The sequence below is a fragment of the Cydia fagiglandana genome, chromosome 2 (assembly GCF_963556715.1).
Source record: "Cydia fagiglandana chromosome 2, ilCydFagi1.1, whole genome shotgun sequence".
Lineage (NCBI taxonomy): Eukaryota > Metazoa > Arthropoda > Insecta > Lepidoptera > Tortricidae > Cydia > Cydia fagiglandana.
In genome coordinates, this window is record NC_085933.1 from 22,592,074 (window position 1) to 22,617,442 (window position 25,369).

The 25,369-nt window shown below is 38.2% G+C and overlaps 1 protein-coding gene across 1 annotated transcript; it reads left to right on the top strand.

Moving 5' to 3' along the window:
- Nucleotides 1–1,381: 1,381 nt before the first annotated feature.
- On the top strand, nt 1,382–17,301 carry LOC134678875 (golgin subfamily A member 6-like protein 24). Its single transcript, XM_063537602.1, has 11 exons — nt 1,382–1,504; nt 8,901–9,052; nt 9,500–9,580; nt 11,883–12,047; nt 12,518–12,680; nt 12,920–13,100; nt 13,287–13,474; nt 14,005–14,169; nt 14,632–14,844; nt 15,563–15,654; nt 16,192–17,301. The coding sequence occupies exons 1-11, from the start codon at nt 1,436–1,438 to the stop codon at nt 16,313–16,315; spliced, it is 1,593 nt and encodes a 530-aa protein (XP_063393672.1). The 5' UTR covers nt 1,382–1,435; the 3' UTR covers nt 16,316–17,301.
- The last annotated feature ends 8,068 nt before the right edge of the window (nt 17,302–25,369 follow it).

Here is a 25,369-nt window from a genome sequence, read left to right on the forward strand (position 1 = left end):
GACACGTTCGTCTTCTTTCTTTTTCTTTGTTTTAATCAATAGTCCTCGTGATTCTGAGTCAAAATAACCCAAAAGTTGTTGGTTGTTCGAAAAAAAGTGAACCTATTTTTCCTGAAAATACCTATTATTACAACTTTACAACAGGTACGCAGAATACGCCCCGTAAACTGTAACGTATTGCTTCAATTTTTATAACAGTATTTCATTAATTTAAAGCAGCGGTCGGCAACCTTTTAGCAGCCAAGGGCCACATAGTAGTTAACGGAGGTGATGCGGGCCGTACTTTGTTAATATTTATGACTTTATGAGACACTGTCGTTTGTCACTATCACATACAAAGTAGCCAAGGCGGCTCTCGAGCCGCAAGTGACAGGTTCACGAGCCGCATGCGGCCCGCGGGCCACAGGTTGCCGACCGCTGATTTAAAGAGTGGAAAAAAACAATAACAAAGCATACTCATTATAAGAATCAAAAATTTACTCATGAATTTTGACCCTATGGAACAGAATTTTATTTGGTGCGTGCTGAGCCGCCGGGGCCCCCTAGCCGAGCCGGGGCCCCCTAGCTGAGGCGGGGCCCCTAGGCAGTTGCCTACTTTGACTTAGGGTTAATCCGGCCCTGCAAGTGGTTCGTGTAATATTACACTCGGCGCTGGCTAGCCAGTTCCTTTGCTTGAACTTGGCTTGACACGCTGCCGCGTGTCTAGACCCGTGAGAAGCCGGAGCGGGTAGTAGCTATAGACTGACCGCTAGGGGTATAACGACTACAAGGGTGGCGGGGAAGGAGCGGGCACCGTACGCCTGCCGCCCGCACCTTCCCCGCCACCCTTAGTCGTCCTACCCCGTCGCCCCCGTACCGCGCAGGCGAGGACTCATTTAAGCGGTCGGTCTATAGTAATCATTAAACGCCTATCTTGCACGGCGCGCCATTTTGAACCTTGCCGGAATTCTTGAAGGTTGATATTGGGCTGTAACCGCGCGCCTCAGTTAACGCGCCGCCATTAACAGTGAAAGGGTTAATTTTATTACCTATGTAGGGAAGTATCGGTATTGTTTTTGACCGACATCCAAAAACGAAGAATACCCTTATCTATGTATAGGTACTAGATATTGTTGGTCAAACCAATTTGTCAGTAAGAACCAGGAAAACTACACTCATCCTTTTCTTTCGGGTGCTAATACTAGTGATAAGACAAAGATAGTATGATTCCCTCTGTCTATGATTGAAATGAGACAGCCCTTTGACAAACTATAGTTGGGTAGCAAAACTGAAACGAGGAGGCCAACTTTTATAAAAAGAGCCACCAAAAAAGTTGGTTGTGACAAATACTGGCTATTGTTGTTAAAATAAATGATAGTTAATTGTCACATAAGTCATAATTGATGTCTTATGTCAATTTGTAGTGTATACACGAGTCACAAGATAATAATTTATTATGGATCCACGGCGGGCAAAAGCCCCACTGGATGGGCCTGGGCCCCGCGGCGCGCCTGACTGTTACTACGTAAGTTATATGGCTCGGCTCTTCTACACGTCGGATGGGGATGGAATGGCCCCGATCTCAGTTTTTCGTCCGCACATTAAAGCTAGTGGGCCAGTGATGGCAGTACGCATCTACACGTGGCCCATTACAGAACTATATCGGGTAGTTGCGTTTCAACCATCGCATGGCATCTCGCTGGTCCAACGTTGGGCCAATTTGTAGTTAGAGGAGCCATTAGGTACGAGCCAGTGTTTGATCTCAAGACCTTCCGTTTGGAAACCTTTTACGTACCTACTTAACGGTCAGCTACCAGCACTTTTAGTTAAGTTGTAAGCTTACTCATGAACCAAATCGAATTGTCATTTTTGCCCGGTTAGTGGTGTGAAATGTGTTATGTCTGTTAAGCGGCGAAACCATCAGGTTCGAGCCCAGCCTGACTGTTGACTTTTTGTATTTTTTATTTCTACATTTTTTTTTGTTTTATAATATTATTAATTTAGTGATATTTTAATAGACTATTTAATAAGATGGAATGTTTTAAATGCAAGAAAACAATAAAACCTAAGGACTGTTTCTTCAACTACAAAAATTGTAAAAATTACTTTGACCTGACGTGTACAAACGTGACAAAAGCTCGTTTTAACTTGATGACAAATGATAATAAAAATAATTGGAAATGCTCATCTTGTGTACGACCAAAAAGCGCTTCCAGCGTCCCGCAGCCATCTAAATTAACCAGCACGCCAAAAATATTAGCGGAATCTGGCACCTCATCAGCAATGGCAGAGCAAAACAACACTACGCCAGAAAGAAACGTTACGCATAGGAAACGAGCCGCATGTACTGACAATACCACTACACCACAAGATGAAGTATCCCAACAAATGTGCAAAATGCCTCTTAGATCTCCTTCCTGTGAAAATTTGTCAATAATTTCAAACGACAGCGAAGATAAGATAAACTCTACTTTGAAAGATAGTACGTTTCATAGTCCTAGAGTAGCCTTCCAAATATGTCTACTTTGGACAATTCTCGAATTGTAGCATTGAAAGTACAAGTAGAAGAATTGAGCACTGAGTTATCGTGTGCTCATGAGGAAGTTGCCAGGTTAAACATAGAGAATAGTGAACAACAACAACAAATTGATAAGCTTAATAAGAGAATTAGTGTATTAATGCTGCTAAACAAAGACCCTGTAAGGAATACCACACCGACAAAAAATACTAGTCATAGCCCAATAATACAAAATGTACACACCGAGGATAACATGCAAATTTATGAATTAAAAATCAAAAATCTAGAGAGTGAAATAGAAACATTAAATAACAAAATAAAAACGCTCCAAATTAAACTCAGCAAGGCTCTTACATCAAATACTGTTTATAAACGGAAATCAGACGCATTGGCAAACCGAGAAGTGACTCTTTCTCGTATCCAACACTCTACTAAGGCATTGCAAAAAACTTTAAGTCAATTAGAGCGGCATGTAAATAATACTGTAGCAGAAAAAAGTAGTTTAGACTTATCAGGAAAGCCTGCCTTACCCAGAGAAACTCATTCAACACAAGCGATACCAGAAAAGACAACGATGAACTGCAAAATTAACAATGCAAAAAATCCAAGTAAACCAAGATTATTGCTTTTATCGGACTTTCGTGGAGCTGATCTTCTACTACCTTTGTCGAAAATTCGTAAGAACGATTATGACTTCACGGCTGACATCATTCAATATGGGACTACTAAGCGCGTACTACTAAACATAGAAGAGAAAATTAAGGACTTTAAGAAAAGCGATTGTTTGGTAATTATGTGTGGAGGGAGCGATTATAACATCACTCCGTTAAATAGAATTATAGATACATTAGAAACTACTATAAAAAAGTGTTCTCATACAAATATTGTTGTCTGTGATATAGTACATAGTTTAAATAATTATGCCGAGGACTATAATAATTTTGTTACTAGAGGTTCAATGTTATGTTACATAAACAATTAGCGAAATTCACCCATGTATGGCTCGAAACTCCTAAGAATGTATATTTTGGGGCAAGGGACTATGATGCAAAAGGATATAAACTAAATTATAGAGGGAAATATAAATTAGCTCAAAATATAAATAATGTTCTTATTAGTGTTAACAAAACATTCTATAATCAGTTAAATTTTTTATGTGCAGCAGACCATCCTCCCAACTATCAGTTAATAGACCAGCACAAATTTTAAAAAATGATCTTATTGTATACAACCATATTAATGTATTGCACCAAAACATCAATGGTATTTTAAATAAGTCTAATCTGTTAAGTGTGCACATAGAAGAGCTAAAGGATAAGGACACTCAGGTTGATGTTATATGTGTCACGGAACACAACATGCAACAAGGTGATGAAACTCATTTGGCTATTCCTAATTTTAAGCTTGCAGCGTTTTACTCGAGAAATAATAGAAATGGTGGATCCTGCATTCTAGTTAGAAATATTCATAAATACCAAATGTTAAATGAATTGAATAATATTTCAATACCAAACGTAATGGAGTGCGCGGGAATAGAATTAATTGACCACAAATTAATTATCATTAGTATATATAGGGTTCCAAGAATCAATAGTCACACTTTCGACATATTTTTTAATAAATTGGACATGATATTGAATAAAATGTGCTTTGCAGGAAAGAAAATCATACTATTTGGTGATTTTAATATTGATGTCCTCAAAAGAACACCGCAATCCATAAAATTTAAAAACTTGTTGTCATCCTATAATTTAAGATTAGAAATATCTGTGCCTACTAGATTATCCAGCAATACTTGTATTGATAATATTATACACAATGTGCGAGGAAGTGCAGGTGAGGTGATTGACTTTGCCCTCTCGGACCATACAGCTCAACTGTTGAAATGCCCGGTTAAAAAAACATGTATTCTTGCTTATTGGTTTAAGAAGCAGCGTGATTTAAGTCAGGAAAACATTAATAAGTTTAGAAATCGTCTATTAGAGTTAAAATTTAATGATGTTTATTTGGCTACTAATCCAAATGAAGCATACAACTGTTTTGAAGATCAATTCAAATTGCTTTACAATTTGTGCTTTCCTATTAAAAAAGTTAAAGTTACTTCAACGTCAAAACCTAAATGGATTACCAAAGGAATAAAGAGTTGTTGTAAGCGTAAACGCCAATTACTTTGGAAATATAGATTATCGAAAGATAAACTACACGATAAAATAATTTTTCAAAATTACTCAAAGCGCCTGAAAAAAATTATTAAACTTACCCAGAAAGCACAAAATAACTACTTTATTACACAATCGAATAATAAAACAAAGGCATCATGGAACGTTATAAATAAACACAAATCTAAACAACCGATGGAAAATATTCAACAGGTAATATTTAATGACAAAACTATAAGATCACCGGAAAAAATTGCGCAAGCGTTTAATCAGTACTTTATTGACCAAACTCTTAGTAAGTCAAAACAGCAGAATCACATACAATCAACGCAAAAAAATAATATTGCGAGTGCTAAAAATGATAACTATAATTATATGAATACGATGACATGCAATTTACCTAATTCTATATTTATGAAGCCCACTAATTCCCATGACATTAAAATGATAATTAATTCTTTAAAAAACAGTAACAGTACGGGCTACGACGGAATTAGTACAAAAGTAGTAAAGGCAGTATCCTGTATAATTTCACCTTTGATCAGTCATATTACTAATTTATGTATAGAAAAGGGAGAATTCCCGGAAAGATTGAAAATAGGTATTGTTAAACCGCTTTTTAAAAAAGGGGATAAGGAAGATTTAGCCAGCTATAGACCAGTTGCACTGCTTTCCATTTTTTCAAAAATTATAGAAAAAGTAATTCATAACTCCATTTACGGATATTTTGAAAAGAATAACTTATTCACGCAAGAACAAATGGGATTTCGTAAAGGTAAGTCTATTAATATGGCTATTTTTGACCTTATGCGAGTAATAGTAACAAATGTTGACAAGAGAGTTCCGGTATCAGCACTTTACATGGATATGTCGAAAGCTTTCGATTTTGTAGATCATAGAATATTGCTAGATAAATTATATAAATATGGAGTTAGAGGTAATGTGCATAATTTGATTAAGTCTTACTTGGTTATTCGAAAGCAGTTAACTCAAATAAATACACTATGCGTTGAAACGAAAACTGAGGTCACTTATTCATCGGAAGTTAGACAAATTCATTATGGCGTACCTCAGGGAAGCGTTTTAGGCCCTTTATTGTTTATTATTTATATAAATGATTTGCCAAAAGCCATCGAGTATCCAATGGTACTCTTTGCTGATGACAGCACCATAATGTTCACTTGTAAAGATCCAGAAACATATGAAACTGAAATATCCAAGACATTAGAATCAGTAATAAACTGGTTAACTAGCAATAATTTAAAAATCAATTTAGAAAAAACTAAAATAATGACATTTAAACAAAGGCGAAATGATAAATGTAGTTTAAATATTTCATATAAGGGGCAACAAATTGAGAAAACGGATGTGACAAAATTTTTAGGAATAAGCTTAGATCATAAATTGACATGGAGAAATCAAATAGACATTATATGTAAGAAACTGCATCAATTTTCATATGTTTTATATAATTTAAGAAAGATTGTTAGTGAACCAGTTGTTTTGACGGCATATCAAGCCTATGTAACATCAACACTAAGGTATGGCATTATATTTTGGGCAAACTCAGTTGACAGAGAAGTAGCGTTTAAAGCGCAAAAAAGATGCATTAGATCATTGTGTGGAATTCAGCAACTGGGTTCATGTAAACCATATTTTAAAAAATTAGGACTATTAACTCTACCTTGTTTGTATATTTTCGAAATTGTAATTTTTGTTAAAAGTAATCCCCACTTATTTCAACAGTTTAAGAGTATACGTCTTAGGAACAAAATAAATTCAATGCCTTCCAAAACAGCATTATATAGGAAAAGTATATTTGGAATGGCCCCACAAATTTTTAATAAAATACCGAATGAATTAAGAAATTTAGAGGATATGACAAGTTTTAAAAGTAAAGTTATTAAATATTTATAGGCCAAGCAATAAGAAGTTATAGAGGGAAAAGCTAGGAACACAATTTTTGACTCCGTAACTTTGTTTGGACTAGTTAGGAGGTGAACATATCAAAAGTCCCCGGCCGTAGCTCCGGTGCTGGGGGTTAGAGAGGGGAAAGAAGGTCTCATTTTTCGGTTTTTCACTTATATCTTGGAAACTTTACGTCTTAGAGACATGACTACTAAGACACACCAAAAGCTGATAAAATTTATTACACGTTTTATTCAGTCAAGTTTTTCGATATCTTGAATAGTTTTTGAGATATCCGCTCTTGAAAGTTTAATTTAGGGCTTTCAATTTTATCTTGATATCTACATGAGTGAAGCTGCTAGGCCGAGTTTGGTATCATTTTCGTATAAAACGGGGGTGCTAAATTCATTTTAGGTATCACATTGACACCATTCCTAAGAAAAAACATATAAACTTTAAACACTTATCTTTTTTTTTAAATTCCTCTTCACGCTGAAACCGCTCAACCGATTTAATTGAAATTTGGTATACAGCTATTTCAAGTCCCAAGACAGGATATAAGATACTTTTTATCTCAATAATCATCCTTTAAAGTTGTGAAATGGAGTATGGGGGGAATTCAACTTCGTCGACGAAACTGAATTCCTGAAGTTAATGCTGCTTAAGGTAAGATTTAAAGTCATGTTTGGTATCATTTTCATCTAAATCACAGATGTATACCATCCTAAATTTCATCTAAACCGGTTCAGCGGTTATTGACTCCCCATTCAAATTTCCACCCCACTTTTCACACCCTCAAAAGATGCTTTTGGTTATAAAAACTATCCTATATCCTGTGTCGAGACTGAAACTATTTCTATACCAAATTTCAACGAAATTGGTTCAGCGGTTTAAGCGTGAATAGGGATTTAAAAAAATATATTTTTTTAAATTTTATTTTTACTTCGCAATAGTGTCAATGTGATACCATAAATGAATTCAGCACCCCCGATTTATACGAAAATGATACCAAACATGGCCTAACAGCTTCACTGATGTAGATATCAAGATAAAATTAAAATCCCTAAATAAACTTTCAAGAGCGGGTATCTCAAAAACTATTCAAGATATCGAAAAACTTGACTGAATAAAACTTGTAACTAATTTTACCAGCTTTCGGTTTGTCTTAGTAGTCATGTCGCTAAGACGCAAAGTTTCCAAGATATCAATGAAAAACCGAAAAATTCGACCTTCTTACCCCCCTCTACCCCCCAGCACCGGGGCTACAGCCGGGGACTTTTGATATGTTCACCTCCTAACAAGTCCAAACAAAGTTACGGAGTCAAAAATTGTGTTCCTGGCATTTCCCTCTACAACGTTTTTTGAGCATTCATTTCCTGACCTATTAGTTGACAAAACATATTATAGTGTAAGCGAATTTTTGTTAGACTATAATTAATGGTAACTGTGCACAGCATGTAGTCACAGTCCATTAATGACAAATAATTGTACGCCTTATGGCACAACATAGTGATACAACAGTAATACTATAAGATCTGTACTTATGTACTATTCATACCTATGTTGGACAAATAAACGATTTTGTATTTTGTATTTGTATTTTGTATCTGGGCCAATAAACAACTAGGTAAATATAATTTTGTTTAGAGAAAACTCTTCGCATTGCTTTGCATATAAATCACGCCCTCTGTAAACGAGGTAAATATCCTTTTTAATACAGTTGCTCAAAAAGTGCTACTTTACGTAGCTGTTTAGCGTGCGGAAAGTTGGTTATCTCGAACTAGTGCTTTTTACTTTTCCAATTTTTTTAAATTTATACTTGTTCCTATTCACGACTACTTATTGATGAGTGTTAATATTAGTTTCCTTTAAACGTCGTAATCAGCATAAAAACCTACCGTTAATGTAAGAATACGAAAAATATTACATATTTCATATTTAATTACTTACCTCTTCATCATTATAACACGTTTATTTTTTAATATTCAATATTGAAAATTCCGTTCTTAATAAGTTGACTGAATGGAACGGAATAGCTGCCAAACGCCCATAGATATAATATACTTAAAGACGACGTCTAACCGAGCTGTCACTGTTACCACTTTTGTTTAGTGTACGATTAACAATGTTTTTCTTATTTTTTCGCAACTGTATTAAAAAACGTCGTTCGATACACGTGCGGAAATGTCATTCTTCACTCGTCTCGAGTCTTGCCACTCGCCTGCGGCTCGTGGCAAGATATCTCGGTACTCGTGAAGTAATGACATACCTTCCGCACTAGCATCGAAATGTACTATTTTAACTTGAATTGTAACTGATTTTGAAATGATATACAGACCTCCCGGGTGCTAGACTCGACGTTCCGATACGTGAAGTTCGTGCGAAAGCTGAGGGCTGAGGAGGAGGAGCAACGGAAGGGCAAAGAGAACAAGCTGAAGGAGTTCAAAGACCAGCAGTACAGCGATTTCTTCGTCAGCTGCGATCGCAAGCAAGTCTAATTCTATGTCTGTATCTTTAGGTATTAAAAAAGAGTAAACAAAATCTACCCTCAAATGGCTTCTTATTCTTAAGACAGTTGAGGGTAGATGAAAGCATTACATGATCAAATAATGTGAGTTTAAGTCAGGTCGTTCAGTGACAGATCCAGGTGGTTTTGTAATTTGGTTGGTTAACCAATAAAACTACCCGAAAATTTACAAATTATTTGTTTATTTTTATTTAATTACATAAAGATACAGAGTAATATAGCTCTATCTCCTTAGCAAGTGAATCTTATGGCCAGCGAATCGTGTCACATGCATTTTTTTAATCTCCTTATTGACCAACTTGTCTAAGATTTGAATCGAATCTGATCTGCGCGAAGGTTCGATCTCTCAAAGTAGATAATCTGAAAATACGCGCTTTTTATAATACTTAAATTGGTATTTTTTATTAGATCTCTGCTGAACAATGTGGCTCGCCGAGTTGAGTTATGCATGGAGTCCTACGAGAACGATCTAGCAAAGAAAAGACAAAGGTAATCAACCCCAAGCCTAATCATTTTTAACCGACTTCCAAATCCCAAAGGACGGAGGAAGGACACAGGAAGGACATTCACAACTTATTATCAATTCGGTTGTATGTTTTTTTTTTATTATTATTTTTTTTTTTTTTATGTTTGTTACTCCATATCTCCGTCATTACTGGACCGATTTTGAAATTTTTTTTTTTGATTGAATGTATATGTATACAGATTGGTCCCGTTTCTGTCAAAACCCAGTTCTGATGATGGGTTCCATGAGGAATCGAGGGAACTCCTCAAATCTTAAAGGCATACATATAGTGATTTTTGGGTTTTTATCATCAAATCAAGCATATACATCCAAAAAAGTGACATTTGATGAAGTGGAACTGCTGATGATGATCAGAACGGAACTCCTCAACGACGCATAGTTCACGGTTGGCGATTTGTCCTCTTCGTTATGTTTGTTAAGCAAGTTCAGTTTTTAAGCTACATTTTTGTCAAGCTCGAGTTCTGATGATGGGATCCATGAGGAATCGAGAGAACTCCTCAAATCTTAAAGGCATGCGTATAGAGATTTTTGTAATTACATCAAAAAATCAAGCATTTTCATTAAAAACTGTCGCATTTGATGAAGTGGAACTGCTGATGATGATCAGAACAGAACTCTTCAACGACGCATAGTTCACGTTTCGCGATTTTTCCTCTTCGTTATGTTTGTTAAGCAAGTTAAGTTTTTAATGCACATTTTTGTCAAGCTCGAGTTCTGATGATGGGATCCATAAGGAATCGAGGGAACTCCTCAAATATTAAAGGCATGCGTATAGAGATTTTTGTATTTACATCAGAAAATTAAGCATTTTCATTAAAAACTGTCGCATTTGATGAAGTGGAACTGCTGATGATGATCAGAACAGAACTCTTCAACGACGCATAGTTCACGTTTGGCGATTTTTCCTCTTCGTTATGTTTGTCAAGCAAGTTAAGTTTTTAAGCCACATTTTTGTCAAGCTCGAGTTCTGATGATGGGATCCATAAGGAATCGAGGGAACTCCTCAAATATTAAAGGCATACGCATAGATTTTTTTGTATTTTCATCATAAAATCAAGCATTTACATTAAAAACTGTCGCATTAGATGAAATGGTACTGCTGATGATGACCAGAATAGAACTCTTCAACAACGCATAGTACACATTTGGTGATTACGAATTTCGATTTTGACTTGGACTGGGACCCGGACTCGGACCCAGAACCGGACTCATACCCGGATCCGGTTCGGACCCGGACCGGATCCGGTTCGGACCCGGACCGGACCTGGACTCGGACCCGGGCTCGGACCCGGACTCAGACCCGGACTCGGACCCGGACCTTGACCCGGAAAACCACTATGATACCTTAACTAAATAAACCACTATGATTACCTACCATAAAATGTGTAAGTATATAAGTATGATGATGCCAATCTTACTAGCCCCTCCCGCTTAAACCCCCGTACACCGCACCGCATGCGCCGTTAAGTGGGTTAGGTTAGGTTTGAACTGCGATCCTCACAGAACCGAACTGCTATCAGAGAAGTGGGTTAGGTTAGGCTAGAACTACGACCCTTACAGAAGCGAAATGCTAGTAGAAAAGTGGGTGGTTTTACCTCCTTTTCTACATAGTATACCTATACCATCTACAATAATCTTTCACCGGCCCCCATAGAAGTCGGTTTTTTTTTCTTAAAAATTATATTTATCCAAGACACGCGAGCAGCCGCGATAACTTCATACTCGTACGTTGCCCGGCGGGTTGGTCATGGTCAACGACACCTTCTCGTAACTCATGAAGCCCTGGTACTTGCTTCGCACTTTTTTTTCTCGTCTTGGCCACCGTAGCCTATGGAGACTAACAAGCAACGCTAAGCGGTTTTCGTAGTCTATGGATGTTGCTATATTAAGGGTGTCACATGCGCGTTTCTGACTTATGAAGCAATTTTTTCTACCATACCTAAAAGTTTATTTCGAAACTGTTAACGTTTTCTAGAACAATTTTCTCAGACTAATTACGAAGGGGAAAATGGGGACCGATCTTTGGAGGTAGCCAGTGGTGGATTAACCCTAAGGTTCACTAGGCCCGGGCCTACGTAGGCCCTAGTGCCCCTAGTAAGGCGGCCAGATATTAAATAGGGGCGACAGTATATAATGTCTAATATACGATGGGTACTGAGAGAGAGGTGGCTAGAAGGTACTTATTACTAAAGATTCTGTTGCCTAGGGCTTGCTGCAACTAGCCTCATTAGCTATTTACTATCTAAATCTTCCATGGCCATTAAGCTTAAAAGACCTGTACGCCCGTGAAGAAGAAGAAAACATCCGCAAGTTCGTGGAGCAAGTGCAAGCGGGAAGAGAAGAAATGTGGCAGGCGAAGAAGGAGCGCTTGGCGTATCTCATCGCAAAGAGGAAGAAGGAACTAAAGGAGAAGTACAAGGATACGCCTCTGTAAGTCACCTTAAGGCCCCTGTACGTATTGGGCCAACGCAGGCCAGTCCAAGGAACGCTGCCATGCGGTAGAATGAGATAGCAATATCACTTGCTCCCTGTAACGCAGACGGCCCACGCTGGCCCAATATGTACAGCGGCCTTTACATTTACAAGTTCGGGTATGTATAATTTAGGCAGCAACAATCAGGGCGAGGTGATCAAATTGGGGTTGAATACAACTATAACGTCAGGACAGTAAGAGCGTTAGTAATTCCTTTTGGACAGTCCACCGCTTGTAGTAGGTATCTACTTGTACTTATAAAGTAACTATAGCACCTCTGTACATTCACAAATTCTCGTAGGTAATAATAAATGGCTAACCATTTCTGCACAACTACCTACGTAAGCACCAAGAGGAGACCATATATTTATATGATGCAACAAAGTCTCACATAACCTTTATAATACCTACTCTAAACTTTCCGTAGATCTAAATGTGTCCACGTGATGCCTTGCCTCGTAAAACTTCGAGCGATGGAAGCTCAGGACATCCAGCTGTACCAGATAAGGGAAAAGGCGGCGAAACGCGAGGCCGAGAAAGAACTTGACAAGATGTGGTACGACGTCGCTATGAAGGAGTCCGATGCTTTGGTTAGCACATTCTCTGTGTTTACATTATTTTGCAGTACAAGCACTACAAGCCTAAAACGTTGGAAAAGCCTAATAACCTAATATTTGTTGGAATTGATAAACCCGCAGGCCAAAAAAAAATAATACGCCCAGCAGATTCAGTCGACGCAATCCCTGGAGAAAAAAAAAACAATGTATGACGGTTGATCATAAAAACTCTTATCATATAAAAACTTATCATAAAAATGAATGGTTTACAGGCAGCTCGCATGGAATACGACGCCATACAACGCGTACGCCGTGACATGGAATGCCACCAGTTCTCCATGTACCAGATAGAACAGAACAAAATCAAACAGGCAGAGGAGAAGGAGAGGCTCAAGCAGGAGACCCTGTACTTCAAGGAGCTTTGTGACAAGGCTATTAAGGACGAGGAGGAAGGTACGACTGGGAGTTTTGGTAGCTTTCAACTCTGATGGGAAATTAATAAAGCTGATTTTAATTAAGCCTTTGTTAAGTTAAGGGAGTGGACTCTGGCTAGCTATATCAAGTTTCGGTCTTTCCGTGTACCATTTTTTGTAGCTAAGGAGTCTTGCTAAACTTAATAGGAATTGTTCACAATTTTAGCGGAACGGCGTCGCGCAGAAGCTCGCCATAAGACCGGCGAAGACCGAGCACTAGCAATCGAAGAGCGAAAACTGACGCTGGAGAAACAAGCCCATGAACAGCAGGTCATACAGGACGCCTGGGCCTCCTTGAGCGAACAGGGGCTGGCGCAAGTCAAGGCTGAAGAGGAACTTAGGAGACGCAAGGAGGTAACAACAGAATACCTATCACTATATCAGCGTAAAGTTGTCTATTACTGCTGAACTAGAGTTTTTTGACTGATCGTCGGTCTACCTTTATTTTGCGAACCTTATCCTCCGTTAAAGACGTGAAGTTGCAAGATAAGAAACTTTAAGAGATCAGATGCGACAGAATACAATATCGGAGCTATGATATTATGAACTATAGCTACATAACGACAGTATAAAGTATTTTTAGAATAAGTTATTTTCAAAGGAACACATAACAGAAATTGTCAGGGGTCTCCCTATGCACTATTAGGCTTATGTCTGTCTCTCGGGGAACCTTCAATACCTTTAAACGAGCAATTCCTGTATAGGTATATATTGTTTTCGGGGATCTCGGAAACGGTTCTAACGATTTCGATGAAATTTGCTCTATGGGGGTTCTCGAGGCCGAAAAATCCTGTAGATCTAACAATGAGTTACACAATCAATTCCAATAATATCTTACGTATAAACTTGTTATAAATTACTTAAATTGTATTTCTTTCCCTCAGCGTGAATTAGACGAATGTAATCGCAAGATGATCGAGCTCCGTGACGACATGCGCGCCTCCGAGTCAGCCAACGAGGACTACATACGCGACGTGGCGGCGCACCACCAGAAGATGGTCGACGAGAAGCGCTGCCAGTACCTCAGCTGGTCGCAGAAGACCAACAGGGTGAGTCCATGATTACTATAATATTCTGGCTCAGCGAAAGCCTCCGGCTCTCAAGAAAGTTAAGAGATAACTGACCGTCTAGCATGAGTTGCGTTCTCGCACGCAAGTATAAAGGTACTTCAATTCGCGCAAAATGTATGAGGTCGCGCGCGAGAACGCAACTGATACTAGCAGGCAAGGCAGGCAAGTAAGGTGGGTGAGTCTTTAGGATAACGAATAAGTATATATTTGATAACCGCAATATAATTTAGTCCGCCATCTAAGCTGCTAAGTAGCAGAAGACAGAGTCAGACTGTTTAAGGGGCTACCCGAGGTTTTCATAGATTTTTGACAAGTCGCCGTCGTAGAGTTCACAAGGAAATGAGGATGCAATTGCAATACAGAGGAATTGCACCCTGATTATGATTTATGTTTGTGTAATGTAATCGATAAATGCCCTAATATCATCAATTTGTCCGACAGGATGTGCGCAAAGCCATGATAGACCAGATCCACGACCGCAAGGAAGCACGAGAACAGCTGAAGAAGAAACTCCTCGAACAAGACGAGTACCACCGCCAGGTGTTCAACCAGCTGTCTCAGCTCGCGGCACACAAGGACCTCACTGACGCCCAGGAGAGGAAGAAGCACCAAGAAAATCTGTTGAAGCAGATTGAATACAATAAACTTCTCAAGGTAAACTTTTATTTATGTTAACTTATCAAGCAAGAGAGGACCTTCAAAAGAAACTCCTCGAACAAGAAGAGTAGGTACCACCGTTAGGTGTTCAACCAGCTGTCACAGCTCGCGGCACACAAGGACCTCACTGATGCCCAGGAGAGGAAGAAGCACCAAGAAAATCTGTTGAAGCAGATTGAATACAATAAACTTCTCAAGGTAAACTTATATTTATGTGAACTTATCAAGCAAAAAGCACCTACAGAAGAAACTCCAGCTGTCTCAGCTCGCGGCACACAAGGACCTCACTCAGGGCCATCTTAAACTATGCTGGGGCGCATGGGGACATACGAATTTGGGGCCCTTTTTGAAAGTAAACGAAGCGAATTAGAATTATTACCTATGGGTAATCAAATATACTGTTACTGACTGGCTTTCGCTGATCGTGGTAGCAGAAAAATACCAATTCATTTACTTTAGATCCGTAGTAGGTACCATATTTTAATATATTGGCATACCTACTGTTGTAGGTATATTTAAGGCCGAGCCACACCGGCTTGCGTGTGCGTGACGTGCGCTAAAATGTTGGAGCCGCACACTCACACGTCACGCAAGCGGTGTGCCGTCGCTCATAAGGATCTGTATACCACAACGCCGCACGCGCACGTGCACGTCACGCACACGCAGCCGGTGTGCACAGGCCTTTAATTGTTAATACTATAATTACAACTTCCAGGAGCGAGCGTTGCAGGAAGAGCAAGAACAGCTAAAGAAATGTCAGCGCGCGACCGAGGAGTACAACGAGGAGATCGGCCGCATGCTGTGCCGGTCAGTACCGTCTGACTATTCGTATACCTTGTTGCATAAGACATAAGGGTCACCGGTGATCAGTTGAGAGTTGCCTGCCACTGCGATGTGTGAGCGAGACAGCGTTGTACTCGAGTGGAGTGCGGATCCGCATCCAACGTAGTGGCTCCTCTACACGATGGGCCAGCGCCGGCCACTCCAAGGGACGCAGCCATGTGGTATAATGAGATGTAAAGACCGCCTTATCAAAGATAAGAGGATAGGCCAAAGGTATGGCGCCATCTTTTCGACCTTTGGCCTACTCTCAAGTAGATGGCGATACTTTTTGATATTTAACCAATTTAACACATATCAGTGACAAAATAAGAATCAAAGTTAAATGGCGTTCTAAAAGTTTTAATCATTTGTGTCGAAAGATGGCAGTAAATATACTGACTACATAATTTACTTTGACAATATTCCTCTATTTCAAATTCTCTTTGGCCTTACGAAGTTACTAACACCTACAAAAAGTTCTTATCAAGAACACATCAGCTTACGCGAGTTTGTTTTTTCCAGGCCGTTCTACAGCGATATGCAGCACCCGTTCCTGAGACAGATGGCGGGCGGCCTGAAGATGAGAGAGAAGTGCCCCTGCTCCAAACCGGACTACTGCGCCGTTCCGGAAAAAAAGCCCGTTTAAGGAAGAGTTGTCGTCGTGTCGTCTACGTGACAGAATGGTCTGGATGTCACGGCCAACGACCGGTATAAAGGCCAGAGCACACCGGCTGCGTGTGCGTAGATCATTGACGTATATCTCAGGACTGACCTTACGGGCAATAAGAATTGGGCATGAATGGGGCCAGTACAACGGTGTGACACCGCTACAACGCGATTGGTTTATGAGTGTGCATCACGCGCACATTGATCGCAACTAGTTGCGTTAGACTGCATGATGATTAACTCGAATTTGTGAATAACACCGCTGAACTAGTACCATTTTTAGTGCCCGTAAGGCCCGTCCTGAGATATACGTCGTATACTATACGTGCACGTAGGATAGACGTGCACGTGCGTGTATAGGTACGCTAAAGTGTTGGATACACGTCACGCAAGCGGTGTGCCGTCTCTCATAGGGATCTGTTTATTACAACGCGTACGTGCACGTCTATTCACACGCATCCGGTGTGCACCGGCCTTAAGTGAAAAACTTAGCTAAAGCCTCTTTTGTATGTACCTATATAGACGTTCCATATTTGAAATTTTATTGACGTGTGTGGTGTATAGGGTGTAGGCTGTAGACTTACCCCCTTATTCAATAAAACTTCACTTCCCTCAATTAAGTAGTTAATTATTTATGTTTTATCCCTTTAATTCTTACAAATAGGTATACTCAAAATAACTATCAATTATTAGCTAACTGAGGCTTGTAAACTTTATGAATAACGCTCTAATTATTATTTTAATAAGACGTTTGATTAGGTAATCCTGTCCCCTTATAATTTACTTTCATAACAGTTAGTTTCATAATAGTTGTGAAAGTTAATATGCCTAATTTATATAAAGCTTTTTATAACTTGTACACAGCTAAGTACATGCAAGTGGGGCTTTAGCCAAGTTTTTGACTGCGGTAATTGTCCTAGATATATGTGTTTATTAGTAACCCTTTTTAGAACTTTTATAAAATCATCCTAGGTAAAAATTAAAAAATAAATGCTCATTGGGAAATCAGTTTTTATTGAATGCACGGTTCAGCATAGATCATAACATCGAATTTTTTTTCCGAATTTTCACTGAACATACCTACAGAGGATGAAATCGGTAAGTCCCTTAACTATCATTGGCCTTCCTTATGATCCATACTGAACGCGACACCCTATACATTTACACCAAAATTCAAATCCATAGACACTAAGTAGGTATAACCCTTTGACTGCCAAAAGACGTTAACTGACGTGTGCAATATCAAGTACATGCCGATAACGCGCCGCATACGATAAGTAGGCGTGGCGTTCAAAGGGTTTTGTCTTGTCTGATGTGTCAAATAGTCTTTAACCTCACACACCATTATCATGGCCACAATATAACCTCACAAGAGTCACAAGTCGTTATACCCATGTTATACCGGATACAAAAATCAAGCGAGTTTCCTATCTGGATCGTACGCTAACACATTTTTATGAACGACTATCCTTAAAGGACGACAAAGTTACGTAGGACCTTTACCTACCTTCAAAAAGCGCTGTCTGCTATAGAACATGTATAAAGATGAAGCTAGTTCGTGATTTGACCACCGTCATTCATAACTTGGTAAAATAGCAGATTCCCGTGACACAATGTTACTTATGCGTGCCATAGTGTCGCTGTAATCGCTGATTCTAATACAATCTGCTTAGCGATTGCATTCACTTTAGATTTCACCACCGGCACGTATAAGTTTGTAAAGTTAGCTTCCTTAAATTGCTTCTAAGTTCGTCTCCATCGCAATAACAGTGATGAATGAGATAAAAAATGGAAGTACACGTGGATATTATCTAATTTGAATGCATGTAACGTATTTAGATGTGTCACGTAGACCACGTAGTAATATGATCAAAACGTGTAGGTACAGTTGAGTGGAAAAGCCATATGTATTACAAAGATTTGGTCAACCATAGGTGGATAATTCGATAAGTATGCAAAATTTATAGAATTTTCAACTAAAATACCTTGGTATGTTACTAGGCTGGGTATATTAGGTATATTTCCCTCAAAGCGATAAGTTCGCCTTTGAACTTAGCTTTTCCTATATACTTAATTGTATATTTCTTTTATCCCAAAACCAAACCCTTGTTTGAGATAAATGACGAGTTACAGATAGGTACTTCACCCTATAAATTGGGTCTGGACTGAACTACTTACATACTTTCTGTTTTTTATTATGGAGTCAAATAAGTATACTTACCTAGCATTTTTTTATTCCAATGGATATGTTGCTTCATACTGACTTTGCCTACCTAAACCAAAATGTAACTAGTTTAATTGCACCTATTTAAAAACGAAGTTCGGGAGTAAGTACGAGTACCTATAACTGTTTTCCTGAAATTAACAATACGTATGTTCTGCGTACTGTAGTGTACCAGCGAACTGATATACATGGAAGTATTCTGTCCGCTCAGTTATGACCCAACCTATTCGATTGTAGGCGGTGCTTACAAACTATTCGATTCGCAACTTTAGTTGGTCCGAGATGACAGTCAGTGACGGATGGCTAAATTGATTTATAAAAACAACGTTTTTTTGTAATTAAAAGTGTCTTCATGTGTCGTGAAGTGGTGCAGAAGTTATTTTAGTTCATACCAAGGATAGTGGAATCACTTTTCACTTGTAGTAAACAGATAACTTCAGTAAAATTTGGAATAAACATGACGATTTGTTTTCAATACTACCGTGCTAATCTAAAACGTAATAACTGCATACGACTTTCATAACAACATACGACTTTTTAAATTGCGAGGATAATAGGGATGGTGTTATGCCAAATGAAGTATTTAAATGAAGTATTTGAATGAAGTATTTGAAGTATTTTATTAACTTGTGCTTGGTTTAGGTATTTTCTATATAATTATAAATGTAGTAATGAATTCTTTCTTACAGATTTGTATTTTCCTTTTTTATTTCATGGAATGGAGCTGTAAAAAAACCTAATAATTTAAATTAATAATCAAATTTGATATTATCATTTTACATTACTTTCCATTCAGATTCCCACAAGATGCTATTCGCAGAGAACTATGGAAAAAAGCTGTGCAATTAGAGAGACATGAAATTAAGTGGATGCCTGGAAAGATATCTAGAATATGTTCTATTCATGAGATATAACTCGTGAGATAATCATACCCGGTCTTCTATATGTAGATACACTTCCACTGAATTAATTTAACAAATACACACATTATCTGAAAATGTTGGTCATTCGAATCCACCCTCTACCGTCACATATATGTAGGTCCTCTCTCAAGCCATTTCCGTCAGTAGAAAAGAGCGGCAAATTTAGAAAATGTAAGCGCGCGAACGGGTGTGGTCCCATACAAAATTTTAATTTTGCACCTTTTTCTACTGACAAACTTGCTTGACCGGCTATATACAGTCAGCAGCAGAAGTCGCTATACACTCCAGGTGCTCAAAGAGAGGTAAACGTTTAAACTGTCAAAAAGTTGTTGACTGTCATGGCAGCATTTACTTGTGAGCGCTCAACATGTCACAAATATCTTAACAGACGCTATTCATTAATTTCTACACTTACAACAAATCATTGATACCTTAGCTGTCAAAGAACCACTGGTATCTAAGCGGTCAACGTGTCAAATATATCTGAACAATATGGAAAAATAGACGTTTAAAGCATACATGTATGGTCGTATATTGAATGAATAATAGCTATGCTAATTTCAGGTAAAGCGTTTTGACAATCATCGAAAGCAGTACAGTCTTGTCATCACATACATCTGTCTCACGTTTTGCCCTTCAACCATTGACAGAGGCCTGTCAGTCAGCTTACTGCAAACTATTTCTTTTATTTAATAGAATCATCAATACGAATGAGTGACACATAGCGAAAGCTAACTGAAGCCGAATTTAGACCCAATTGTCAAGGCACGTTGTGGTCTTGTGACTAAGGCGTTTGCTTTTCAAAGCAGAGACCGCGGGTTCAAATCTCAGTCGGATGCACCTAGAGATTACAGTTTTTATTTTGGGTTTCATTTCTATTACGAGTATTACTTAATTTGTGGTTTATATTAATAAGTTTATGTTTTTTGAAGATATGTCACATGTAGCGTATGTACGACTTTCTAACAGGACGTTGTAGGTTTGAACCCGCAGTGGGCGTTCCTTAGATTACTCCTGTGCGGAATGCCATTTGATGTTTACCTACTGCTAGGTTATACTGGTTATACTAACAATAAGTTCAAAGATATACAGTACGTATCAGAATGAAAGGCCAAGAAAGAGACCCATTAATGTTCAGGTCACACTGAACAACTTCCACCACGGGACCAACCCCGAAAACGCGGAAAAATAATTGGAAGTTTCATACATTTTGCTGGTCTGATGTTGAAATTTTCTATGGGAGAATAATTTTTTTTCCGGGGTTTCAGGGTTGTCCCATAGCAAAAGCTGCTCAGCATACCCAAACATCAATGGGTCTCCCCCCCGGCCCCTCGATCCGATACATACCGTATATAACTCCGTATACTCTATCCTGTCTGCTAAGTTGTAAAAACAAAATTCGTCATTCCTATGGTCAACAGTTAGCATATTACGTAGGTATATGCATGGCAGTGATGGTTTTATCGCATAGGTACATCTATAGAAGAGGAGGCACCGTTCTTGCGGATCATGAGTCCAACCAACAAAATAAAGAGAGGAGTCATAGTTGGATATGCCTGCCCGTGCTCCTCACGTGGGGCCACGGCTAGCCTCTATTACAAAGCCATAAGGTTTAAATGTCAGACTGGGACAGTGAACGTTTAAGTTACAATTCTATATTTTCTCCTTCGTTCTTTGATCGATGCGGAGCATCGTATTTTAGTACTATATAGTATATTTTAGTACAATAAGCGGGCTAAATAAATATATTAACATATAATATGCTCTACGATTTGGAAGAACGGCCGCCTATGACAGTTAAAATAAAAAACCGATCATTCTCGTAGGACCTACTTATTTATTGTCTAAGTTTGACACTTGACGATAAAATATTTTTTTAAGAAAGGAGGTGTCAATTCGTAGCTGCTACAGTATTTATTTAAACAGATAAAATGTTGATGCTTAGTTACCATTGAAATAACAACTGCTTAGCAACTGGTGGCACCCTAGCTGCTGACGTACGTGATTGGCAGTGCGTGTAGGTATTAATGACAGCAGCTTGAATTTGAGTGCTTAGTTACCACTGACATTCTAACCGTTATTGTCATTGTGATTAAATAAGGGTGTATGTGTTAAAGAAAAACTCAGAAGTTAAGATATATGTGACGAACTGAAAGCCTACGCTAAAATGACAACTTAGATGTCCTTATTTTTGTGACGATTGAAGTGTATATGTTTTCTTGGACACCTTGCCCGCTCAGGTATATCTGCTGCTGACTGTACATATAAAATATCTCCATTGGAACTGAAAGTGGGGATTTATTGTGACTCCGCCTTTTCAAATCTTTTTGACCCGATTCGTGTACCCATGTAAATTTTGCAGGCTGTATAGCCAGTCCGAATTCTAAGATCAAGTTTACCATACATTTACAATGGCGTACTTGATCTTAGAAAAACGGACAGACTATACCTGAATGTGACTTCGCACTGCCATACAAATTGATAATAAAATATACAAAATACTTATTATAGCGGAATACATTTATACAACAATGATATATTTACTTATGTTGAGTTAGTCTGTCATTTCACATCAACATTTTAACTAGTTATCTTTTAATCTGCATTAAATTATTATACGTGTATTATTTGACTGGTTCTTCAATGTATGGCATAAACCTATCCCTGTCCAAGTCATATTCTAATCAAATATGAACCGCAAACTCTCAGCGGCCAGTACGTACAGCAAGAAGGTTATTAGCGGATTAATGTCGCTGATTGGTAGTTATTGACATTATATGCATTTCATCTACACTTAGCTATGTACCATTAGTGTAAAAAAGATGACTATTATTTTGTTTACCAGCTTTGATTACAGGCTCTGTAAACGCGTCGTCTTATTTAAATGTAGGCGTAATTTTGTATGTGTGCTAATTTAATGTTCTTGTTTTTTAATTGTTAAATAATTGTATGTGTAATGTTCCTAAAGGCGGTTTCCATACTAAATATATGCGTTCACCGTAGTGTACCTACTTTTAGTCATTGTAAATGAGACATAAGTAGGGATTTACGACAAAAATAATGTGATTCATTAATACTCATAATTATGACGACCAATGGAAAATCTAAAAAAAATATTAAGTATAAAGAAATGATCTACGCGTCTATTCACTTATTTCGTGTGGCATATTTTCTTAGTAGGTATTAAAAAAAGGGTTTACCTACAGAGTTTTATTTAGGCGAAATGGAAAGGTTTTTAAGTACCTACAGAATTAACGAATAGATAAGAACAAGAATATACCTAACTAATAGCACAGAATAAATAATAGTACTAGGTACAGAAGACTCACTCTCTAACAAAACGCGTCTGTTACGATCAGCACAGATATGGCCGCTAGGTGGCGACAGCGCCACGCGCGGCTTATGGCTTTCCCCAAAATTGGGGTGGAACGGATGTACTTTTAGCTACCTGTAGCAAAGCGACGAAATCGCGGAGTGAGCCACGCCTGCTAATAGTCTAGGAATTTTTTACAACTGGTTCTTAACTGATTCACCAGTGAGACATGAACGGTTGAACGCTCATTGTTACAACATGGTTAACAGATAATTAGAACATATGTACTAGTTGTACTACTTACTATATTTAGAAGCCTACCACCTACCAGATATAGAAGCGATCACGCCACAGTATGGAAATCTTTTTAGTATTTATTTGCGAACATGTCTGTAGTACAGTCAGCAGCAGAAGTCGCTATACACTCCAGGTGCTCAAAGAGCGGTAAACGTTTAAACTGTCAAAAAGTTGTTGACTGTCATGGTAGTATTTACTTGTGAGCGCTCAACGTGTCACAAATATGTTAACAGTCGCTATTCATTAATTTCTACACTTACAACAAGTCATTGATACCTTAGCTGTCAAAAAACCAATGGTATCTAAGCGGTCAACGTGTCAAATATATCTGAACAATATGGAAAAATAGACTTTAAAGCATACAAGTATGGTCGAATATTGAATAAAAGATAGCCATGCTAATTTCAGGTAAAGCTTTTTGACAATCATCGAAAGCAGTACAGTCTTGTCATCACATACATCTATCTCACGTTTTGCCCTTCAACCATTTGACAGGAGCCTCTCGGTCAACTTACTGCAAACTATTTCTTTTAACAGAATCGTCAAGACGAATGACACATAGCAAAAGCTAACTGAAGCCGAATTTAGAGCCAATTGTCAAGGCACGTCGTGGTCTCAGTAACAGGCGTTTGCTTTTCAAAGCAGAGACCGCGGGTTCAAATCTCAGTCGTACGCACCTAGAAATTACAGCTTTTTGTTTTTTTTTGGATTTCATTTCTATTATTAATTTGTGTCTTCTGGTTTTATGTTAATTTCGCATTAGTTTAATATAATTTTTGAAGATAATGTCACATGTAGCGTATGTACGACTTTCTATCAGGACGTTGTAGGTTTGAACCCGCAGTGGGCGTTACTTAGATTACTCCTGTGCGGAATGCCATTTGATATTTACTACTCAAAAATCACGTTTGTTGTATGGGAGCCCCACTTAAATCTTTATTTTATTCTGTTTTTAGTATTTCTTGTTACTTATAATAGCGTCAACAGAAATACATCATTTGTGAAAATTTGAACTGTCTAGCTATCACGGTTCCTGAGATACAGCCTGGTGACAGACGGACGGACGGACAAATGTCGATGGACAGACGGACGGACAGCAGAGTCTTAGTAATAGGGTCCCGTTTTACCCTTTGGGTACGGAACCCTAAAAATGCTGGTCTCTTCGAAAACTGACTAAATTAAATTAAAGGATATGAAAACAATGCATTTTATTAATTTCAGACATCATGTTTCATAGTAACATTTATTGCTTAAGACCTACACAATCGATATCTAAATAGAAATAGTCTTAGTTTTATTTTTCAAAACGTTCGGGGTTCGATTCCCGAGCTGAGTACACATTTTTTTTAATATATGAATGCAGTTTTTGTGTTACTAAAATCGATGACATGATTCCTAAGAAGAGATCGGTGTATATCGTATAGTATCAGATTTTCCCATACTGGCCGATCTAAATGGGCCACCCTGTATAGTATATTTTACTACAATAAGTGAGCTAAATAAATATATTAACATAGGTATATAATATGATCAACGGTTTGGAAGAACAGCTGCATATGACAGTTAAAATAAAAAAACCGATCATTCTAGTAGAACCTACTTATTAATTGTATAAGTTTGACACTTAACGATAAAATACTTCTTTAAGAAAGGAGGTGTCAATTCGTAGTGCTACAGCATTTATTTTAAAGTTAAATAGATAAAATGTTGATGCTTAGTTACCATTGAAATAACACCTGCTTAGCAACTGGTGGCACCCTGGCTGCTGACATACGTGATTGGCAGTGCGTGTAGGTATTAATGACAGCAGCTTGAATTTGATTGCTTAGTTACCACTGACTTTTTAACCGTTATTGTCATTGTGATTAAATAAGGGTGTATGTGTTAAAGAAAAACTCAGAAGTTAAGGTATTTGTGACGAACTGGAAGCCTACGTGAAAATGACATCTTAGATGTCCTTATTTTTGTGACGATTGAAGTGTATATGTTTTCTTGGACACCTTGCCCGCTCAGGTATATCTGCTGCTGACTGTACTAGATTTTGCCATTTGACAAACCACCAAAATATCACACACCCCCATATCCAATTTCGTCCAATGATGTAGGTACCTTGGTACCTATGTACATTTAGTGTTATTGGTACTAACAAATTGTCATCATCATCATTAACTTAAGAGTTATTCTCTTGTCGGTGGAGTATCTTCCAGCTTTCTATCTATCGCCAGCTCTTTGACTTTTTGATACGTACAAATTGTCCAAGAAATTAAAAATTAAGTA